This window comes from Erigeron canadensis, chromosome 2 (assembly GCF_010389155.1).
Source record: "Erigeron canadensis isolate Cc75 chromosome 2, C_canadensis_v1, whole genome shotgun sequence".
Classification (NCBI taxonomy): Eukaryota; Viridiplantae; Streptophyta; class Magnoliopsida; order Asterales; family Asteraceae; genus Erigeron; species Erigeron canadensis.
The window spans coordinates 43,890,259-43,910,682 of NC_057762.1; the positions used below are offsets into that span (position 1 = coordinate 43,890,259).

Consider the following 20,424-nt stretch of genomic DNA (forward strand, 5'->3'; position numbering starts at 1 on the left):
CTAAGGCCTCTCCTTATAAGAGAGTCTTCCATGCGTCCTGCGAGCCGAAGACGGAAGACGTTGTTGGTAGCGAGAGTCCTGGAAGCTGCATCCCTCACTTCAGCCCTCGTGAGGACTCTTGAAGACAATCGTTGTGGGGCCAAGGGAGCGTACGAGCGAGTAAAAAAAAAACCTTTTTTTTTTAAATTTTGTTTCCAACGGCTACTTTAATTTTTTTATTTTTTTTTATCTATTTAAACCTTATCATTTTACAACAATCAATCAACAACAAAACACCATATCAACTCATTTCTCCAAACCATTCAGCTTCAAAATGCCAAAACAAGTGTGGACTACACCAGAAGATCTTTTGTTATGCAGGTGTTAGATACAAGAGGGTGAAAATGTTAACCTAGGAACCGAAAGAAGTGTCTGGACCAACATAACTGAAAACTTCAAGAATAATTTTAACCCAAGAATAATTTTAATGTTAACCCAAGAATAATTTTAATGATTATGTATTTCGTGTTTTTTTTTTTTCTAGTGCTATGTTTTATTAATTTTGTGTTGTCTTTTATTTTTAAATAATGTAATTTGTGTGTTATTAATAAAATGTGGTTTTTTATTATATTTGAATGGTGTTTTATTAATTAAATAAATGAAAAAAGAAATGATGATGTGACGAAGAAGTTCTGAAGAAGCTGTTTTATAGGCAGGGAGAGTCCTTGAAGGAGTCCTGCTGATGTGGCAGTCATGACTCTCTAAGACTCCAGTCTTTATAAGGAGAGGCCTAAGAATCTAAAAGAAAGAATCTTTAGTGTCTTCACCAACTTCTTACTAGTTATTGTTGTGTGACCGACTGACTGTGGCGACTTTTTACCAAAACATACAACGCTTACCACAAATTCTTATAGTTTTTAAAAACTAGAAATAAAGTGGTTATTTTTCTATCTCGGTTTCATATATTTATAGTTCCGGTTATAACTAATCACTATTGATCAACAATCCATAGAGAGAATCTTGATGAGCATTTGCTTTCGAGATCTCTTTCTTAGATCACTCCTGTCACCAATATCTTTTTTTTTTTTTTTTTTTTTTCTCGTGAAACGTCTTGTCTTTTTTTGGTTTCATAGTTGTATATTTTGTTTAACACGTCACTTACAATAGAAAGATACAAAAGAAAGAATCTTTGGTGTGGGTCTTGAGTAAACTAATTAGTGGGTGACACAACTCCTTCTTGACCTATATGTATGAACACTTGACCTAAGAGGCTAAAATAATCTCTTTTTTTATATAAAAAAAGTTTACCATCCACAACTACTATTATAATAAACAAGATATTGATGAAGAGAATACAATAATCATTTTTCATTTCATTATTCAATAGTTTTCTTGGATTAAAAGTGTGTGAGTAAAGAAAGAATGAAAATTTTGTGCATGATAAAGAAAGTGAAATCAAAGGCTTATCCACTACATGGACACATCACACATTGTTGGCAATGATGGATTAAAGGAAATTAATGGATAAGCTAGGACACGTTCTTTACAAAAGGTTTGATGGTTTCCTTTTGTATTAGTCCGTATAATTTTATTTGTTTGATCAGAAAACCAAATTTAACAAGTTGTTTTTCCCTAATTATATACACACAATATAATGATATGTTTCTCTAATTTATTTATACACTTGGTTTGATACTTTGATGTATAATGAAAGAATAACTAACATTAACATGTTAAATCATCATATGCATACAATTAAAAGGAAGGAGTAACACATTAGTAAAGATATCGTTTATCATAATGTATAAAGCCTATTTTAACTGAATTAATTTAAATTTTATTCTATCTTAACTTAACTCAGAATACCCGAATATTAGCTATATGTTAGAACTTTAAAAACATCAAAGTGGACGTGCCGGAGTGGTTATCGGGCATGACTAGAAATCATGTGGGCTTTGCCCGCGCAGGTTCGAATCCTGCCGTCCACGATTTTTATAAATACATATAATAGTTTCGCAATTTAGCATCTTTCACTGGGATTTTATTTCGTTAACTGTTATGGGCCTTTTTGGGCTAAGCTCTTTGTTTTCATTTCAACCTAAAGACGTCTAACAAACTCCATCTTATACTCGACATTTATTTTTTTTCGGGTGAATCAGTCTACTTTGTTCGAAACAAAAACCAATTTGTCTCTTTTTTTTTTTTTTAATTAAAAAAAGAACACTTTCAAATGCCATACCAATCTATATAGTTAAACCTTATAACATCGTGATTTCAAGTATCCTAATAAATGGTGATTCCATGATAAATCATATCAATCATTCCTATAGAAAACTCAACCCCAATCAAGATTATCTGCAAATCCAAAGATTATCGATTTGGATATAGGACTAATACATGAGCCAAACACTACTCCACTTATATTAGATGTTTGTCAATTGGTGAGACCAACATACAGAAAAACATCTTATCCTACAACCAAATCTTAATATCCAAATCCTAAAAAGATCAAACTTAAGTACTACTAAACATGAGACTAAAAGAAAAATAAGCAGCCAATGATATATTGCAAACAAACAACAGATCTAATACACATTTTTAAACACCAATGCAAAACTATAAAACATATCCACCAAATCCATGCCCAAATCATCACCAAAGGCCTTTTTTCCCTCCATCTTTTCCCCCCAATTAACTTACTCACCACTTTTAATTCACTCGTTACCCAACCCGTTTCGACCCGTTACCCACTTTGCGTTTTCAACCTGATCCCCAACCCATCAACTTTTTGTTTCAACACCATTATTCGTTCCCAGACCCTCCTTTCCTCCCCTGAAAATGCCATCTTTTTGTTCACCCAGATGCGCCGAAAATCAATCCAACCCGATACCCACACATTCCCTTTTGTACTCAAAGCCTGCGCGCAGCTTCGCAGGGTTTCTGTTGGTAAAACTGTTCATTCCCAAGCTTTGAAGTTTGGGGTTTTGGTGGATGTTTTTGTGTGCAATAATCTTGTTCGGGTTTATTGCGTTTGTGGGTGTATCGGTGATGCGTATAAGGTGTTTGATGAAAGTCCTGAGCGAGATGTTGTTTCGTATAATGTGATTCTTGATGGGTTTGTCAAGGCTGGGGACGTTGAAGCTGCTCGTGGTGTGTTTGAAAGGATGGATATTGGTGTTAGGGATGCAGCAACTTGGGGCACTATGTTGGCTGGTTACGCGCAGATGAAACAGTATGATGAGTGCTTGGAACTTTATGATCGAATGATTTGTTTAAGGGTTCGTCCTGATAATATATCGTTGGTTTCTGTTCTGTCGGCTTGTGGACGATTGGGAAAGTTAGAGAAAGGGGAAGAAGTGCATGATTATATTATACATAGTAAGATTCATGTAGATTCGTTCTTGTGTACCGCATTGGTAGACTTTTACGCTAAATGTGGGTCTATAGAGACGGCTATGGGCATATTTGAAGCTAGCAATGATAAAAATTTGTTTACTTGGAATGCATTGCTTGTTGGGTTAGCTATGCATGGTCATGGTGAGACGTTACTAAGTTATTTCGGTAAAATGTTGAAGAACCGAGTTAAACCAGATGGGGTGACCTTTCTTGGTGTGTTGGTGGGTTGCAGCCACGCTGGTCTTACCAATGAAGCAAGAAGACTTTTTGGCGAAATGGAAGCTGTTTATGGAGTTCATAAAGAGCTTAAACACTACGGATGCATGGCGGATTTACTTGGGCGGGCTGGTTTGATCAGAGAAGCATTGGAGATGATAGAAAACATGCCAATGTCAGGTGATGTTTTCGTTTGGGGAAGTTTGCTTGGAGGGTGTAGACTTCATGGAAATGTTGAGGTTGCAGAGAAAGCTGCTGAGCATATTATGGAAATAAGTCCTGAAGATGGTGGAGTTTATTCAACCATGGCTAACATTTACGCAAATGCAAAGCGTTGGGATGATCTAACAAAAATACGAAGATTGAGGGATTCAAGAAGAGTGAACAAGAATGCTGGTTGCAGTGCGATCCAATTAGATGGTGTTACACATGAGTTTGTAGCAGGTGATGATTTGCATCCTCAAACTGATGACATTTATTTGGTTTTAAATGGTATTGGACAACACCAATTTGAAATGCAACTTTAGGGTTAATCAATTTGATATATAACATAAGCAGGGTTGGACATTATAAAAGGGCGGTGTATAGATGAGTTGATAATAGGTTTTTAATACTTTTAACTTTGTTATTCTGGATTTCAATTAAGTTTTGGCCTAATAGAAAGCTTTGGTTTTTGGTACTTGCATAAGCATGAATCTGGAACTCATAGCTTCCAAATGACTTTTGATGCTAGCTAGGTATTAAGCCATAAAAGAGTCCTAATAAGATATATGGTCAAACAATGTTCCATCTGCCCATTCAAAACATTGGGTAAGAAATCACTAATCAATAACCATCACCTTTATTAAGTAATTAGACAATACCGAAATGCTATTACATCATGCTTAGAGAAAGAATGTATGAGGCATAATAGTTGTTATCACAAATCATATACAATCAAATCTGTATTAAGTTGTGTCTCAAGGATAGAGGTGATAGAGTGCAAGTCTCTCTTCAAGCTGTAAAAGTGACAGAAACCTTTAAATTGACTCGAGATCATATATATATAGTTTTCTTTTTTTAATCAGATATAAATATAAATATAAATGTAAACATATATACATACAGTACTTGAGAATAGATATTTATCACTTGAAAATAGATATTGAATAGAGACTATCACTTGAAACAAGGCAAAAACCCTTATTGATGATATATACAATTATACACTGCTCACATGCTTTACACTTTTACTACTAAATATGTACACTTTTGATTAATGATCTATCTAATGAAAAAAAAAAAAAACGTGAACTGTTGTCATGTTATGTTGAATTACCAAACCATGCAGTGTCTATATATGTGTGAAATCCATTTTAATTTAAATCCCTATAACTCGATAACTATTGGAAAAACTTGGAACTTAAAAATCATGTAACCAAAAGAACCCACTGCCTCAATAATATGAAGAAAATGAGACGAAGCAAAACCAAATTTCCAATAAGCCGAGTAAAATCTAAACCAAACTTTAAGACCTCTGAACGCACATACCCCACAAAGAAATTGGCGAAACACACACAAAAAAAAAATGTAACAGCCATCCAAATATACTAAACCATGAAAAAAAAAAAAAAACAACATTGACTACTATTAATGAACACCAAATCCGTGTATAGCAAAGTGTGACTACCCATGGCCTAAAGGACCATCTGTATAGTTCTGTAGTTCTGTAGTTCTGTACTTGCTGATAGGTAGGTTTTTGGGGCTATCATGAGTAGCATACAGAAACGATGTATCAACCCTATACAATGGTTGGTGATTGAGGAGCTGAGATAGCAAGAAATTAAGATGTTGGTGAAGATGTGGGAAATATTTTGAAAGACAGATCAATGGTTCACTTGTCAAAGACGTTGAAGCATGTGGATCTGTATAGCCCAAATCTCAAATATCTCTCAAAATTTGACATGGATTTAGCGTATACAACTACTAAGTGAGATGTATTAGTGACATTGAAAGTTTGAAAAGGGTGAAAAAGAAAGATCGATCTTTTGGGCATATCTTGGCATAGGGACTGCGATTAATGTATTTGAAATCCAAAGAATTTTGGAAACTAATTGACACAACGAGAATCCAAATGAAGATGCTTTACTGATAGGAAAAGATAACATGCTAAACATAAATTCTTAAAAAAAAATCTTAACCATTAAGAAACAAAACTAAATCTCATTACAACCAACAAGGAAATTCATAAAACCAAGAATCAGGTTTGAAACATAACATCAAACAGGGAGCTAATATCTTAACCATAAAGAAACGGAACTAAATCTCATTTAAACCACCAAGGAAATTCAGAAATAAAGTCTGAAACATAACATCTGATAGGGAGCTAATATCTTAACCATAAAGAAACAGAAATCTCATTAAAACCACCAAGGAAATTCCATAACAAAGTCTAAAACATAACATCAAATAGCCAAATTTGAATCTCCCAAATCACTTGAGATGAAACCTCCCTGTTTTCATTTTAAGATTTTTGTCTATAGATACCAGAAATTAAATGTTGCTTTCGGTTGTCCATCTCTTGTCTCGAAAATCCCTTACTCGGGATCAATAATGCAATCATTTGCGATCCTCACCTCCTCCTTGATGGATATATCTCACCCGAGGAAGTCTTCTCCCGGCCCGAATCCCTTATATACAAGTTTTTACCTTGTATCTCCACATTAAGATCATGTTTTTTGTATCCGAGGATGTCCACAAGATACTTTACTTTGTTGATAAGAAACTACGGGTGTGCTTTATGTGTTTTCATATGCGGAAGCATCAACTTAGCAACCCTAGGGATTCTCCTACTAGGTCAAAGTTAGTATTTCCGAGGGTTGCTAAATTGACGCTTCAGCTTAGTGAAGTAGCACTTCTACATATGATACTAAGAAAGCACACCAAAACTTTTTTACCAACAAAGTGGGTATCTTGTGGACCTCCCGGATGCGAAAAACATGATCTAGATGTGAAAATACATGATAAAACCTTGTACATAAGTGGTTCCGGGGAATTCTTCAAGAAGGACATGAGGTTCCAAAATGACTCCATCATTAATCCCGAGCAAGAGATTCCCACCACAAGAGATGGTAACATTTTCGGTATCTATAAACAACAATTTAACAAGGAAATTGGAAGGTTTCATTTCAACTGATTTAAGATATTAGAATTTGGTTGTTCGAAGTTTCAAACTTGGTTTTCTGAATTACCTTAGTGAATGTAAAGATTTAGTTTCTATTTCTTTATGATTAAGATATAGCTCTAGTTTGATGTAATGTTTCAGACTTAATTTTTGGTTTTATGAATTTCCTTAGTGAATTTAACGGAACTAAATCTCATTACAGCCATCAAAAAAAGTCATAAAACCCAAATTAAGTCAAAAACACGACATCAAACAAGGTTCTATCATGAATTTACACCTTAAGGACATTCTTTTCATATCTAGAGGCGTCCGCATATATTCAGTTCTGTTGGTATTAAACTTTTCCTTTAATTTCTCAATCATATGCTCAACCGCCAAATAATCAAGCTGGATAATCAATTTGAAAAGCTTCAATATTTCTTATAAATCTAGAAATAATAATAAATAGATCAATATCATAAATAAATGAGAAATTATCACAAATCGTCCCTATGGTTTGCTTGATTCGCATTTTCGTCCCTGGATTTTTTTTTTTATCACTAAGTGTCCCTGGGCTTTTCCATTTCATTGTCAGCCATCCCTCCTACAAACGTCCGTCTCTTTTTAGCCGTTAAACCCCTCACGTGCTTGCCACGTGAGGGTAAAATCGTCCACATACACAAAAAACAAACCACAGAGACTATTTCTCCTTCCCCATAAATTACATTCACCTCCTTATCTCTTCACAATAATATCAAAAACATAGTCCCATTTGCTTAAAACATCCATCCCATTTCCTTATCTCTCCACATTCATTTAAATGCAATGAAAGAAATGAAGTTAAAGAATTGAAAGAAGCAAAAGAAGTGCCATTGATATTGAATAGGTGCAAATCATAACCAACAAGAACATGGAAGCAAATTCTTATTTATTCTTAATTTTGAAATCAAGGTTTGATTCACTGTGATTAATCAAGGTTTGATTAACTATGATTAATTAGTCAATTTACTGTGATTGATAAGAAAGGTGATTTTGAAATCAAACCTTGATTAATATCTTCTTCTTTTTCTTGTTCATCGCCATTTTTTCCGGCGACTTCCTTGATTACAGTTACCGGCGTACTAACATCCACCGGCGAATCATCTAAAAAAGGTGGAACTTTTACAATACCCACATCGAAAAAACGATACCCATTTGCTTAAAACATTAAAAATCGATCTAGGTTTTAGTTTTCTAAAACACCAGCAAAAGGTATTTCTTAATTTACGGCGGCGGACGACGGAGTTACTGGTGGCGGTGCCTTCTTCACCTCCTTCACCATTCAAATTGCAAGTTACAGTAGTGTGAAAGAAACCCAAATCAAAATTCAATTCCAATTTTTACCTGATTCATCATCATCGTCATCATCATCAAATGTTGCGAGTAAAGTTGATTGTAAAAGGAAAGGATCAAAAAAGTGAATTTGGGGTAACATATGATTAAGGTCTACATTTTTTTATGGATGACGATTGGTAATTTATTTATCAAATGAAGGTATTGCTGATTATTGAAAGTGTAAGTTCACATTTTGTTACTGATTATTTAGCAAAATTGCATTTGTGAGATATTCAAAATGATTAGTGATGAATTGTTTTATGAGAAATTTTTATTGTATTAAGGTATGTAGGAAATATGTGTATATATGTATGAAATTATTGGTGGGTTTGTTGTTAGATTTAAAAGGAAGAAAGAATGAATGATGATGGTAGTGGCTGAAAAAAGGAACAAGATAAAGGAGGAGGAGGAAGAAGGGTGTTTGTATAAGTATGATTTATATCATTATCACAAATAGTCCATGTGGTTACGAAATTGACCATTATACCCTCACGTGATACGCACGTGAGGGGTTTAACGGAGTTTTTTTGACGTCTGTTGCTGACAGGGATAAATGGCAATGAAATTGAAAAGTACAGGGACGACTAGTGATAAAAAAAAAAGTTGAGGGACAAAAATGCTAATCGAGGAAATCACAGGGACAATTTGTGATAATTTCTCTAAATAAATTATTTGATGAACAAAACCTAGATTATGGCCAAATAATATACTTATTAAGTAATTATTGATTTTTTTGCTATTACTTTTAGATCTTTTAGAAATCTTAAAGTTTCTTTAATTGATCATCCAGCTTGGTAATTTGGCAGTTCAACATATGATTTAGAAACCAGAAGAAAAGTTTGATACCACGAGAATTGAATATTTGGCGGAAAACTCTGGATATGTAAAGGATGACTTAAAGATGAAAATTCAAATATAGAACCTTGTATATTAGCTTGTGTAGGAGAAGACTTCATGCGGCAAGACATTTCTATTAAGAAAGAGGTGAAGATTTAAAACCATTGCATTATTGATTATGAGCAATGGCTTTTTGAAACAAAGGTAAGGCTCAAAACAATATTTCCTTTTTCAAAAAACCAAACTCTCACGAAGAAAAATGAGAAGAATATCCTCAAGTAAAACAACCACCAATTAATATGGATATAAATTCTTGCCTTTTGCGGCTAATATGGGGGTTCATTTAGTTATAGGGCCCAGCACCTACTTAGGATATTAATAGTTACCTTTTTCGCGTATCAAGTTTCAACAACTTCATTTCAACTTTGTGCCTTTGTTGCTTGCAATGTGAATTATTTTAACAACTTCCTTTACAAATCTTTTAAGATTACTTGTTAAGAGTTAAGACACACCTCTTATTCCTCAAAACTCATAGCTAGCTTCAAGTTTACCTTTGAAAAAAGTGGTATCCTATTCTCTTACATTCATCACAAACTCTCTGTGCTTGTTTTGGTGTCTTCCAAAAATGTCCCACTTTGTAGCTTGTTGATAAGCAACAATAAAAGGAAGTAGAACAATTTTATGCCTCACAACCAGAAAGAAAAGAGAACCAAATGCAACCTAACAATGACTTCTAACTTCCAATTTGAATAAAATTTTCAACTCTGAGAATGAAGTGATAATCAAGTCAAGATTTGGTGTCTTTTTTCTTAAGTATAACTCATAGGACAAAAGTTAAGAAATAGAATCAGATGCCATCAATATCTAAGCTTATATATGCATCTACGTCTAGCTAGTGTGAACCAACCGACATGGAGAAAACAAAGCTAAATATTCTTTGTTGCTTATTCATAATCCTCCTTTCAACCCAAATCTCATCAAGACTAGCCCTTGAAAACACAAGGATTGAATGTCCAAAAAGTCTATCTTTAGTTCAAGAATCTGGAGGTAATTAAACTTCTTAGGCTTTCTCTTTTAGTATCTTAATGAAAGTTAAATTAACATATGAACAACTTTATAATGTAAGATGTTATGGTATACTATATATGAAGGATCAGAGACTACAACATTGGATAACAACAGAGAATTCATGAGAAATGATATGACATTGTTAGCAAAGGGACAAACAGGGGGGAGGGGAAGCGGAGGTGGAACCATAAATCATACCCCTCGTAAAAGTGAAGCATCATTTGAAGCCTATCATCATATGCTGATGATATTTATCGTAGGTGTTACTAGTTTTTGTATCTTGTAATTCAGTAATATCTTATATAGTTTCATAACTGAACACAGTTTTTGACTTGTGTTTTCTAATTTGTTTGTTTTAATTATTATAACTTCAAATGTATTAACTATGGCTAGATTACTCTTTATGAATTTTATTTCTAGTTCTAGAGAAATATTGTTTTATTGGACAAAACTTGAATCGGAATTTGAAAAAACCTTCTTAGTGATTCACAATTTGATCCCAAACCCAAATAACCAGGTCGGTCCACCAAGATGGGACTAACCCACTTGGTATAGAGACTTACGCCGCTTGCGAAAAAGACCAAATTCAAGTCTTAGCATAAGAATATATGAGACAATTTAAAAATAACGTAAATATGATATAAATATAATATATGGTTGTTAAAAATAACTGAATCCTTAACAAAATTGTAATAATTTTTAGAAGGAAAACAAATTCAACACATATTAACAAAGTGTGAATCAACTATAAACACACAACCTAAATGTTAATAGATTATTACACATCCAGGAAATAATCTCAATGTATCTTGGTTTTAGTTAGAGAAAATTTATGTAAAAAGATGGTTCGGTTTAATTACACTGACATAGGTAGGTTAAACTATTAAAAGAGTTTCAACTAACTAGTACAAAAAGGCTGCAAATGTCATATACAACTCAATATCAAATGTTTAATGATACAATGAGGTATCGCTAATGTCGTATTTCAACTGAATGTTCAAAATAAATAGCAGTGCTTAATTATAGAGAGTTCTAATAGGCCGCCATAGACTCTAAACCTTTCGATTAACTAAAACTCCATTGTTCATTTTTTTGATGGAAAATATACTATGTTGTTAAATTACATCAAATAATTTTAAATTATATTGTTATCAAGGATTGAACTTTGATTTATATTTCAAGAGACGAAAGTATTCGACAAATAGATTAGACTCATTATACCTAGGATTTCCATCAAGTAACTACAGAAAAAAACATACACTTTTTATATAAAAAGAAAAAAAACATTATTACCTAACTGATGAATGTTTTCTTGTAGGTGATAGGTTTGTGTAACCTTTCAAAAACTTAATGGTATTGCTTCTAACTTTCAAAAAAAATTAATGAATCAAAAAACGATTAAACTTTTAATAACGAGATATAAGTTATAGTTGAGTAGCAATTTCAATTTTTAATGTATATTTGTTGTTATATGACTTAAAATTGGTACTGTACGGATTACTGCCGTTTTGTAAAACACCAATCGAATACGATAACAAGTAGCCTTGGTTATTCGGATTTTGACTTGTAATAAAACTGAAAAAATTGGTTATTCGGATTTTGACTTTTAAAAGTCATGATGTTGATTGTATGAGTAAAATTGAAAAAATTGGTTATCGATCGACTATGGTAAACTTAGATTTATTGAGCTATTGATCATCATATATAGAGCATCTCCAACCTTATCATTTGATGCTAAAGTCTGTAAACCAACAGAGTTCCTATCGTCGTGTTCCGTTTTAATTTCGCCGGAAAGGGTCGACCTCATGAAACGAATTATAATCTATTGGTCATAGTTGGTCCACCCTTTGATGAATTTGGTAGTTGGTTCAAGTATCAAGGCACAGTGTGACGTACGTGGTTGTTCCAGAGTTATCCACCTTTAACGGTGTACTCAGTCACTCTACGCCACCTGTCCCTTCTCGAATTTACGTGTCCCTCCATTTCCATGTACAACATATAACGACGAACAACAAATTATATTATCATCGCATATATATACCTTTCTAATCTGTACGTACTATAACAACCAACCTAAAACGGACTATCCAAAAAATTAAACATACTTACAAATTCGCATAATATAAAATTCCGGCAAAAAAGAATGGCGTTTAGAGCTACTGTAAGTAACTTTAATTATTTGAGAAAAGGTCTTAATTAAAACGAGTATTCATAAATAAAAGTACTAGTAATTATTGTTGGTGGTAATTTAAAATTTGCAGAATTTGGTGAAATCAATGATGACGATGATGCGGCCAAGAGGAACAACGACAACATTTGCTACTTGGAGTACCAGCCCAAAAATGAAGGCTTATTCCCCTGCAGCTGCTGATGATCATCATCATGACTATACTCACCAATATCCCAAACCAAAGTAATACTAATTCATATGTTACTTAATTTTTGATCGAAAGATAGCCTTTATTTATTACTTTTATACTATAAATTAGCAAATAAAAAATTAAGTAACAAACACTAATTTTAGACACGTATCCGGTATTCCCCCCTCTTGATGAACTGATTTTAATCACTAGATTATTTATTCAGTTTTTATAACTTTATTTGCTAGCATCTCCTTAATATATCTATCTATATAAATATTAAAACAATAGTTATCCTAATATTTTAAAACTTTTTACAATTTAAAGCTATTTTTAAAAATTGTCACATAGGTCTATCTATATAAATATTAAAACAATAGTTATCCTAATATTTTAAAACTTTTTACAATTTAAAGCTATTTTTAAAAATTGTCACATAGGTCGGCATCTCTATATTTTTTACAATATATAAATCTACAAAATTATATTATCTAAAACTATTAAATTAAATAAAAATAAAATCTATATATAAACAAAATCTTACAAAAATAAAAGTAAAAAATCACATTTTATATTATAATAGAAACCGTATGAATTTAAAATCTATTTTTAAAATTAAAAAATATTTGGTTTTCAAATTATTTATTTTTTAATTTTACTATCCAAAATAACACATTGTAATATAGTTTTTTATCCTTTTCGTGGTGGTGATTTTACGTTTTATAAAAACTATTATCAATTACTAGGTGAATTCAACGTAATTTGAATCATAGGTTTGTTCTTTGTAATCTAATTATAATTTGAATTTGGTTTTTAACTATATCTAATTAAAGCTTTTCAACTTTTATAAATTTTATTATTTGATGAAGTAAGTTTTATGAAACTATTTTCTTTGAAAGAGTGATGACATTCTAATAAGTCACATATCACTTTGCAAAAAATAAAAGATCGTTATGATTTTACATTATATTTACATTTTAACTTCATTTTATGTTCATTAGTATTGCATGAAGTATAATATGTGATAGTTAAGATGAATATTTGATAACGTATGTTTTTATATAAATGCAGAGATTTTCATAAATAATAAGAGTTATATTTTGAATTTATCTATTTCAATAAATGTAAAAATTTCCATTTAATGATAATATAGATTTATATGTACATGCCTAAATAATGTATAGTTGTTAAAAGTTATTATAAATATTCATATAACTAAAACAACATTTTTAAATATAGAAGACCTAGTTTTGTATAGAAATTCACTAATTTGGATTATATCGTATGATTTATTTTAATTAGTATTAACTTGGGGTATAATGTAATTATAATAATTATGATAGGCCCGCTGCGGTGAAAGGGGCGTATGCACCGGTGTACATATCACTGGGGTTAATAATGATGTCGGTTAGCATTGGGGTGTTCACGGCTACACATCAACTAAGACACTCCCCTAATGTCTACGTAAAGAAGTCGAAACGGGAGACGGTGCCGGAGCTAGTGGATCCTGATGAGGTGGCTCAAGAGTCCGATGCCTTCATCAAAAAGTCATTCTTTAGGAAGATTGCACATGTCCAAGATGCGGATCGCCAAGAGATCATGCCTGATCCTATCCGTGGAGATACATATGCCATGTAACTAATTACGAGTATTATTTTATTTTTATTTTATTTTATTGCTAGAGATGGTTACATAATTGACGAAAAATGTGTATGGAAATAACAGGCACCCAAAGCCGCAACTCGAGTCGTTGAAATCAGTTGGAGTGGAAGTTGAGAAAAAGCCATTTGTTGAGCCCCCACCCACCAAACACTGAAGATCGACAGATGTTTCTAGAGAGTATTCTACTACTTTTTTTAGTTTATTTCTTTTTTGTGGTTTTGAGAGAAAAGCCCATCCACCCATATGTTTGTATATATTTTGAATTAATGCGACGAAGTGGTCATATACGAAACACACTAATAAATATTTCATCTCGAGACCGAGTAGAAGTCGTCGTTCGGCTAATTGGGATCATTTGTTATCTTCACTCACTCGCAAAGTCATAGTATCCAAAGTGTGTAGTGTGATGTGATTCAATCAAATTAACAATTCATCCACAGTTAATATTGCCGTCAACTCGTGCGACTTATTTGTGTCAAGGCAAGGCATATATGCCATTGCCACTCAAACTGTATTTCTTACGGTTTGCAATGGTAATTTGAAACTTTGAAGTTAACATTCTATAGTAAGACTATAAGAAGTGAGGGGGCATTGGGGCACCTTACACAGGGACGGTGGTGTCTCTCCAAGGAGATGGCCCTTATTTTTCTTGAAGTGAGGCACGGGGCTCCTTTGAGGCAACTTTTAGATTTATTTTCTTTTAACAACTTTTATAAAATAAAACTTGTAAATTACTAAATTAAAGAAAACACAATTTTATTAATTTCTTTCATACATCACACAACTAAAATTATTGCAAACATCATACAATATAACTAAACAATTATTCTAAACATTACAACATAAACGATTAAATTTTTTTAAACTTCGGATTATGGCGGACCATTTCCCACTCCTACACGTGATGAAAACTGTTTGGAAATACCTTCGTGTACTCGGCCATTGCACCATGTTGATCGTTGTGACCCGCGTTCACACGGTAGAACATCATATCAAAATCATAAATGTTATTGTGCATGCGGTGCCATTTAGCGGCCACCGCATCTGAATTTCGATATGTGGATGGTTGGTTTTCATAAGAGAAGAAAAGATAGGTCACTTTCGACCAAAACGTACGTTCCTTTTGGTAGTTACGTAACAACAGGTTGTCAGAAACCTCGACCCAAGCTCGTGCCAAATTTATTTCTTCGGACCGAGTTCAAGCCATTTGATTATAGAGAGGTAAAATGAGTGAATTTGAAAAATATAGAGAGAAAATGGAAGACAGAAGTATAAAAATGAGGAGTAAGTATGAAGTATTTATAAAAGTTTAATTAAATAAAAAAAATTTAAATAACCTCAAACGTACGGCTAGTAACGGATACAAATTTTTGAAAACCGCATGGTTACAAGGTGATGAATATTGATCGGCATTTAATTTTTTTGACATTTGCCGCCCCTAGGGGCGGTGTAGCGGACGGCAGTGAGGCAGCAAGGAGTGGCGTCGTGGCGTCGGGCCACCACTCCATCCATACAGTCTAAGTGCCCCATTAGTATCTGTCAGCATTAGTGAAACTTTTCCAATACTATTGATATCACAATCTTAATTAACTAGAATATGTCAACACCATATTTCCAATTTTTTTCTCCATTGATCACTTTGACTCTTTTTATTATTGTTTTTTTAGTGTTCTGGGCCTGTTTGTTTTTTTAACCATTAAGTAACTGAATTAATTAAGTGACTGAATGGATAAGTAATGTCTGTATGAAATAAGTCAATACAGTTATTTTTTGTTTATTAAGTCAAAGAAACAAACACATTTGATGACTTAATGGATTAAGTATTTTTGATTAAGTCATGACTTAATTTATTAAGTCGAAAACAAACGTCACCTAACTGATAAGTGGCTGCCTAAAAACATCTATATAATTCCCTAATGTTAAAATTCAACAAGAGTCAAAAACACTTAGATATAGACCTAGTTTATGGGTTTCTTCCTTATTGAAAATGGCCAGATTAGAAGGAGGAAGGGCGGCCCCACCCTGAAACAAAAGGGTAGGCCAAGGGAAAACTAAACCCAAATTAACAGTTACTCCCTACAAAAATACTCAAATATATCTATCATACTAAATACGGATTGGTCCTAGACATAGCGGTTGAACTTAGGGGGTGTTTGGTATGATGGAATGGAAAGGGGGGAAAGGGAATGGGAAAGACTTCCCATGTTTGTTTGCGACGAAGAAAGGGAATGAGAAAGGAGAAAGAGGAATCAATTACATTCTCTCCATTCACTACAAATTGTAGAGAATGGGTGATATTTGTAGAGAATGGGTGAGAATGGAAAAAAAAAATTTTTTTTTTTTTTGAAGATTTTATATGTAATAAATGTATTATTATTTAAAATTTTATTTTTTATATATATTCATTATTTGTGGGTACCAAACAACGGAATCCATTCTCTTTCCAAATACTCATTCTCTTTCTCACTATTTCCATTCTCTATTACATTTTCATTCTCTATAATTCTCTCCTACCAAACACTCCCTTAATGATTTACATTTTATAAAAACAGGTCAACTTGGTCGAAAGGGTTATAAGACAACATACGTATAACGTATTGTTAGATTTATAAAAATTAAAAAAATTAAAAAAAACTCCTAAATAGCTCCTCATCTAAAATAAGACTAAACCATTCTCAATTCTCGTAGTGAAGTGCCTATCTAGCTAAGAATATGTTTAATCTGTTGTAGCATTTTAGGTCATTTTTAAGCTGGACTAACTTTAAAAAGTTAGATTATATGTATTTATTGTTTAATTTAATTTTATTACCGAATCAAATTAGTTAGTACAATAAATATACCGACACAGTAAATTCTGAAAATTTCACTACTATGAAACCGACCCGTTATGATCGTGGACCTCAACAAAGCGCATTCTACGAATCATAACCGTTCATATCGGACTGTGATGTACGTGTCAATTTTTTATTGATTGATTTCCGCGCCACTCGATATCAACTGGCTACCCAGATCCATATTTTATTATTATGAATTTGTATATATGTATAGATAATAATAATTAATAGTAATACTTGTTCACTCACTCTACAGAACAAACAAAGTATATAAGCAAATTACAAAGTGCAACATCCATCTCTCCACATTTTTCATCGTCCTTCATCCATCGAGAGAGAGAATTATATTATGGACGAATACGAACGAAAAATGTCTTGCTTGCAGTTGTTTTGGTTAGTTTTGATGATCATGATGGGTTGTTTCACTTTCAAGATACATGCTTCTTCCGGCACTACTGTGAGTAGCTAATTAAGCTAGTGATCAACCAGATCCATATATATATCCCTATCTATCCATATATGAATGAATAATAATACGCAATGCGCGCAATGTGTGTGTGTTGTTTTGTGTTTGTGGGTTTATATATGTTAGTTTCTAATCGAAAATTAAAGATTTGTGTTTTTTGTTTTTTTATTAGATGTTTTACGAGTCGTTTGATCAATCGTTTGAAGATAGGTGGATTGTGTCTGAAAATGAAGACTACCAAGGTACTGTATAAAAGATCTTTTGTATGTAACTGTTTCATTTATTGATTTATTTGTGGAAGAACGAACGATCAACACAGGCCTGCCTTTGGTCTGGCTGTATCAAAAGTGACATGACATGCATTGTTGAAATCGAATATAAATTTTTATAAAAAATAATGTTGCTGTCGATCGACATGACTATATATGTTATCTTTCTGTTCTATGTATAATATATATGCAATCTGATTAAGGCATGTACGTTTTTAAAACTCAATGGGAACTGTACGTGTTACTACATATGTTTATTATACATGCAAGTTTTGTATTTTATTTTGCAGATCCAGTTAATTAATGTATATGAGCACATGCAAGTTAGTGTTTAAATTGTGATGATCGATTTGTTTTCGCGTTAGTTACTCAGATTTGATTTTGGACTTTGAGTTACAATCTGCATTCCGCCGTTATTTAATTTAGATACAGAAATATTCAGATAGTTTTGTCTAGATATCATTTGATTCGTATTTGAATTCAAAAGTGTGCAATGAATTTGGACCCGGGCATCTGATTTACAATGTTATTATGTTGAATTTGATTTTCAATAGCGATTTTTGATGAACATTCATAACTTTTTTTTTATCTAATATTGTCATTTATTCATTCAATGGTCATTCAGGTGTATGGAACCACTCACAGAGCCAAGGTCATGATGATTATGGGCTTCTTGTTACAGAGAAGGCTAGAAAGTATGCAATTGTGAAGGAACTAGACATACCCGTGAACCTAAACGATCAAACAACCATTCTGCAGTTTGAAACTCGTCTTCAAAACGGTCTTGAGTGTGGCGGTGCGTATTTAAAGTATCTGCGGCCGCAAGAAGCTGGCTGGACTCCCAAAGAATTTGACAACACATCTCCTTACTCAATTATGTTTGGCCCTGATAAATGTGGTGCCACCAATAAAGTCCATTTCATCTTAAATCACAAGAATCCCAAAACTGGAAAGTATGTTGAACACCATCTGAATATGCCGCCTGTAGTCCCTTCAGACAAAATGACCCATGTATACACTGCCATATTGAAACCTGACAGTGAGTTGAGTATCTTGATTGATGGAGAAGAGAAAAAGAAAGTAAATCTTATGTCAAATGAAGATTTTCAGCCATCATTAATACCTCCAGCTACCATTCCTGATCCAGAAGATAAAATGCCCAAAGATTGGGATGAAAGGGAAAAGATTCCTGACAAGGATGCCAAAAAGCCCGACGATTGGGATGAGGATGCACCTATGGAAATTCTAGATGAGGAGGCCGAAAAGCCTGAAGGATGGCTAGATGAGGAACCAGACGAAATTGATGATCCAGAAGCAGAAAAGCCTGAAGATTGGGATGATGAGGAGGATGGGGAGTGGGAGGCTCCCAAGATTGACAACCCTAAATGTGAAACCGCACCAGGTTGTGGAGAGTGGAAGAGACCAATGAAGAGGAACCCGAATTACAAGGGTAAATGGCATGCTCCTCTTATCGATAATCCTAATTACATGGGTATTTGGAAGGCTCGTTTAATACCAAACGAAGAATACTTTGAACTTGACAAGCCTAACTTGGAGCCTGTTGCTGCCATTGGTATTGAGATATGGACAATGCAAGATGGCATCTTGTTTGACAACATTTTGATAGCAAGCAATGAGCAGACCGCCGCATCAATCAGGGATGCGACATGGAAGCCAAAGTTTTTGGTCGAGAAAGAGAATCAAACAGCAGAGGAACAAGCAGCAAGTATTGATGGTCTCAAGGGTATCCAGGTAATTCACTCGAACAAAATTAACGTTGTGAACCTTCTTCGTCTTTTGATCAGTAGCAGTCCTTTTAACACTTTTTTCATAATATACATTACGATATTGCAGAAATCTGTGTTTGATGTGCTATACAAGATTGCTGATCTGCCTATCTTGAGTGGCCATAAGATGAAGGTTATTGTAAGTCGTCAGAATCATTAATAGCTTTCCTTGTTTTCTCCTCACAAGTTTTTGAAACTTTAGTTTCTATTTCTGAAGGAACTTATTGAAGAGGCGGAGAAAAAACCAAGCGTTGTAGTTGGCATCATAGTTTCACTTGCTATTGTCATCGTTAGTCCCTTGCTGAAGATCTTGATAGATAGCAAGAAGAAAGTAGTGAGTAGCAAAGCAACCTCTTTTACTGAATAAACCTTCCATTTTTTTATATAAACCGCTGTTAGCAAAATCAACCCTTAACCTTCTTCTAACGTCTAATGTTATTTTGTCAGGCAAAGGTAAATGCGACACCAAAGAAAGATGGAAGTAAGATGTCAACAGCTGAGACAGGTGAGGATGCAGGTGCTCAACGAAGAAGGATTACAAGGCGTGACGGCTGATCATATCAAGAAGAAAGAGAGACAGCGGACAGATTAGCTTCATGGTAGAAGGCATTAGTTTCAGCTGAAGAGTTCATTTAACTACAAGCTGTTTTCTTTCCCCATTTTTGTTGATTATTTTTACATAAACTAGAGGGCTTGATCAAAATAAGAATTTGACAAAACTGTTGTTCTTTAGATGCCTCCCCAAATTGTTTCAGTGTGAGCTGTTGCTGACTTGAGCTAAATGATCATTTCTAGACATATGTGAAACTAGATTGTAAGTGATACAGAAAACTTAAGAAGAAATGATTCCCTTCAAGGATCAGTATGACCACCCTTACTGGCCATGATTTGGAATTGGGCAGATTTAGGGGGTGAACGGATCAAGTTTGATAGGTGGTTTAAAGGATTTTAACTACTTACGGAGTCTTTTATGGATTAGTCTATCTTTATCCATTTAGTTTCTAGTTTTGGTCTAATTAGTTGTAGTGGTCTAC

At 33.5% G+C, this 20,424-nt stretch overlaps 3 protein-coding genes and 1 non-coding gene across 6 annotated transcripts; all 4 read left to right on the forward strand.

Annotated features, from left to right (window-relative positions):
- Positions 1–1,885: 1,885 nt before the first annotated feature.
- Positions 1,886–1,967, forward strand: TRNAS-AGA. Its single transcript has one exon. It is a non-coding gene; the product is annotated as a tRNA-Ser (tRNA).
- Positions 1,968–2,292: 325 nt separating this feature from the next.
- LOC122589298 (pentatricopeptide repeat-containing protein At5g61800) lies at positions 2,293–10,431 on the forward strand. Of its 3 annotated transcripts, none has more exons than XM_043761575.1 (2): positions 2,293–4,035; positions 10,096–10,431. In XM_043761575.1, the coding sequence occupies exons 1-2, from the start codon at positions 2,538–2,540 to the stop codon at positions 10,296–10,298; spliced, it is 1,701 nt and encodes a 566-aa protein (XP_043617510.1). In that variant the 5' UTR covers positions 2,293–2,537; the 3' UTR covers positions 10,299–10,431. The 3 variants fall into 3 exon arrangements, 1 of the variants encoding a protein (XP_043617510.1); XR_006322249.1 differs by lacking the exon at positions 2,293–4,035 and adding an exon at positions 9,578–9,991 and having other exon boundaries at positions 10,071–10,184; XR_006322248.1 differs by lacking the exon at positions 2,293–4,035 and adding an exon at positions 9,578–9,991 and having other exon boundaries at positions 10,096–10,182.
- A 1,724-nt stretch (positions 10,432–12,155) lies between these two features.
- LOC122588326 lies at positions 12,156–14,012 on the forward strand. The gene is made up of 3 exons (XM_043760436.1): positions 12,156–12,173; positions 12,274–12,425; positions 13,716–14,012. Exons 1-3 carry the CDS (start codon positions 12,156–12,158, stop codon positions 14,008–14,010), a joined length of 465 nt encoding a protein of 154 aa, XP_043616371.1. The 3' UTR covers positions 14,011–14,012.
- Positions 14,013–17,170: 3,158 nt separating this feature from the next.
- On the forward strand, positions 17,171–20,122 carry LOC122589573 (calnexin homolog). Its single transcript, XM_043761876.1, has 6 exons — positions 17,171–17,325; positions 17,507–17,576; positions 18,229–19,355; positions 19,458–19,529; positions 19,608–19,724; positions 19,838–20,122. Exons 1-6 carry the CDS (start codon positions 17,218–17,220, stop codon positions 19,943–19,945), a joined length of 1,602 nt encoding a protein of 533 aa, XP_043617811.1. The 5' UTR covers positions 17,171–17,217; the 3' UTR covers positions 19,946–20,122.
- The last annotated feature ends 302 nt before the right edge of the window (positions 20,123–20,424 follow it).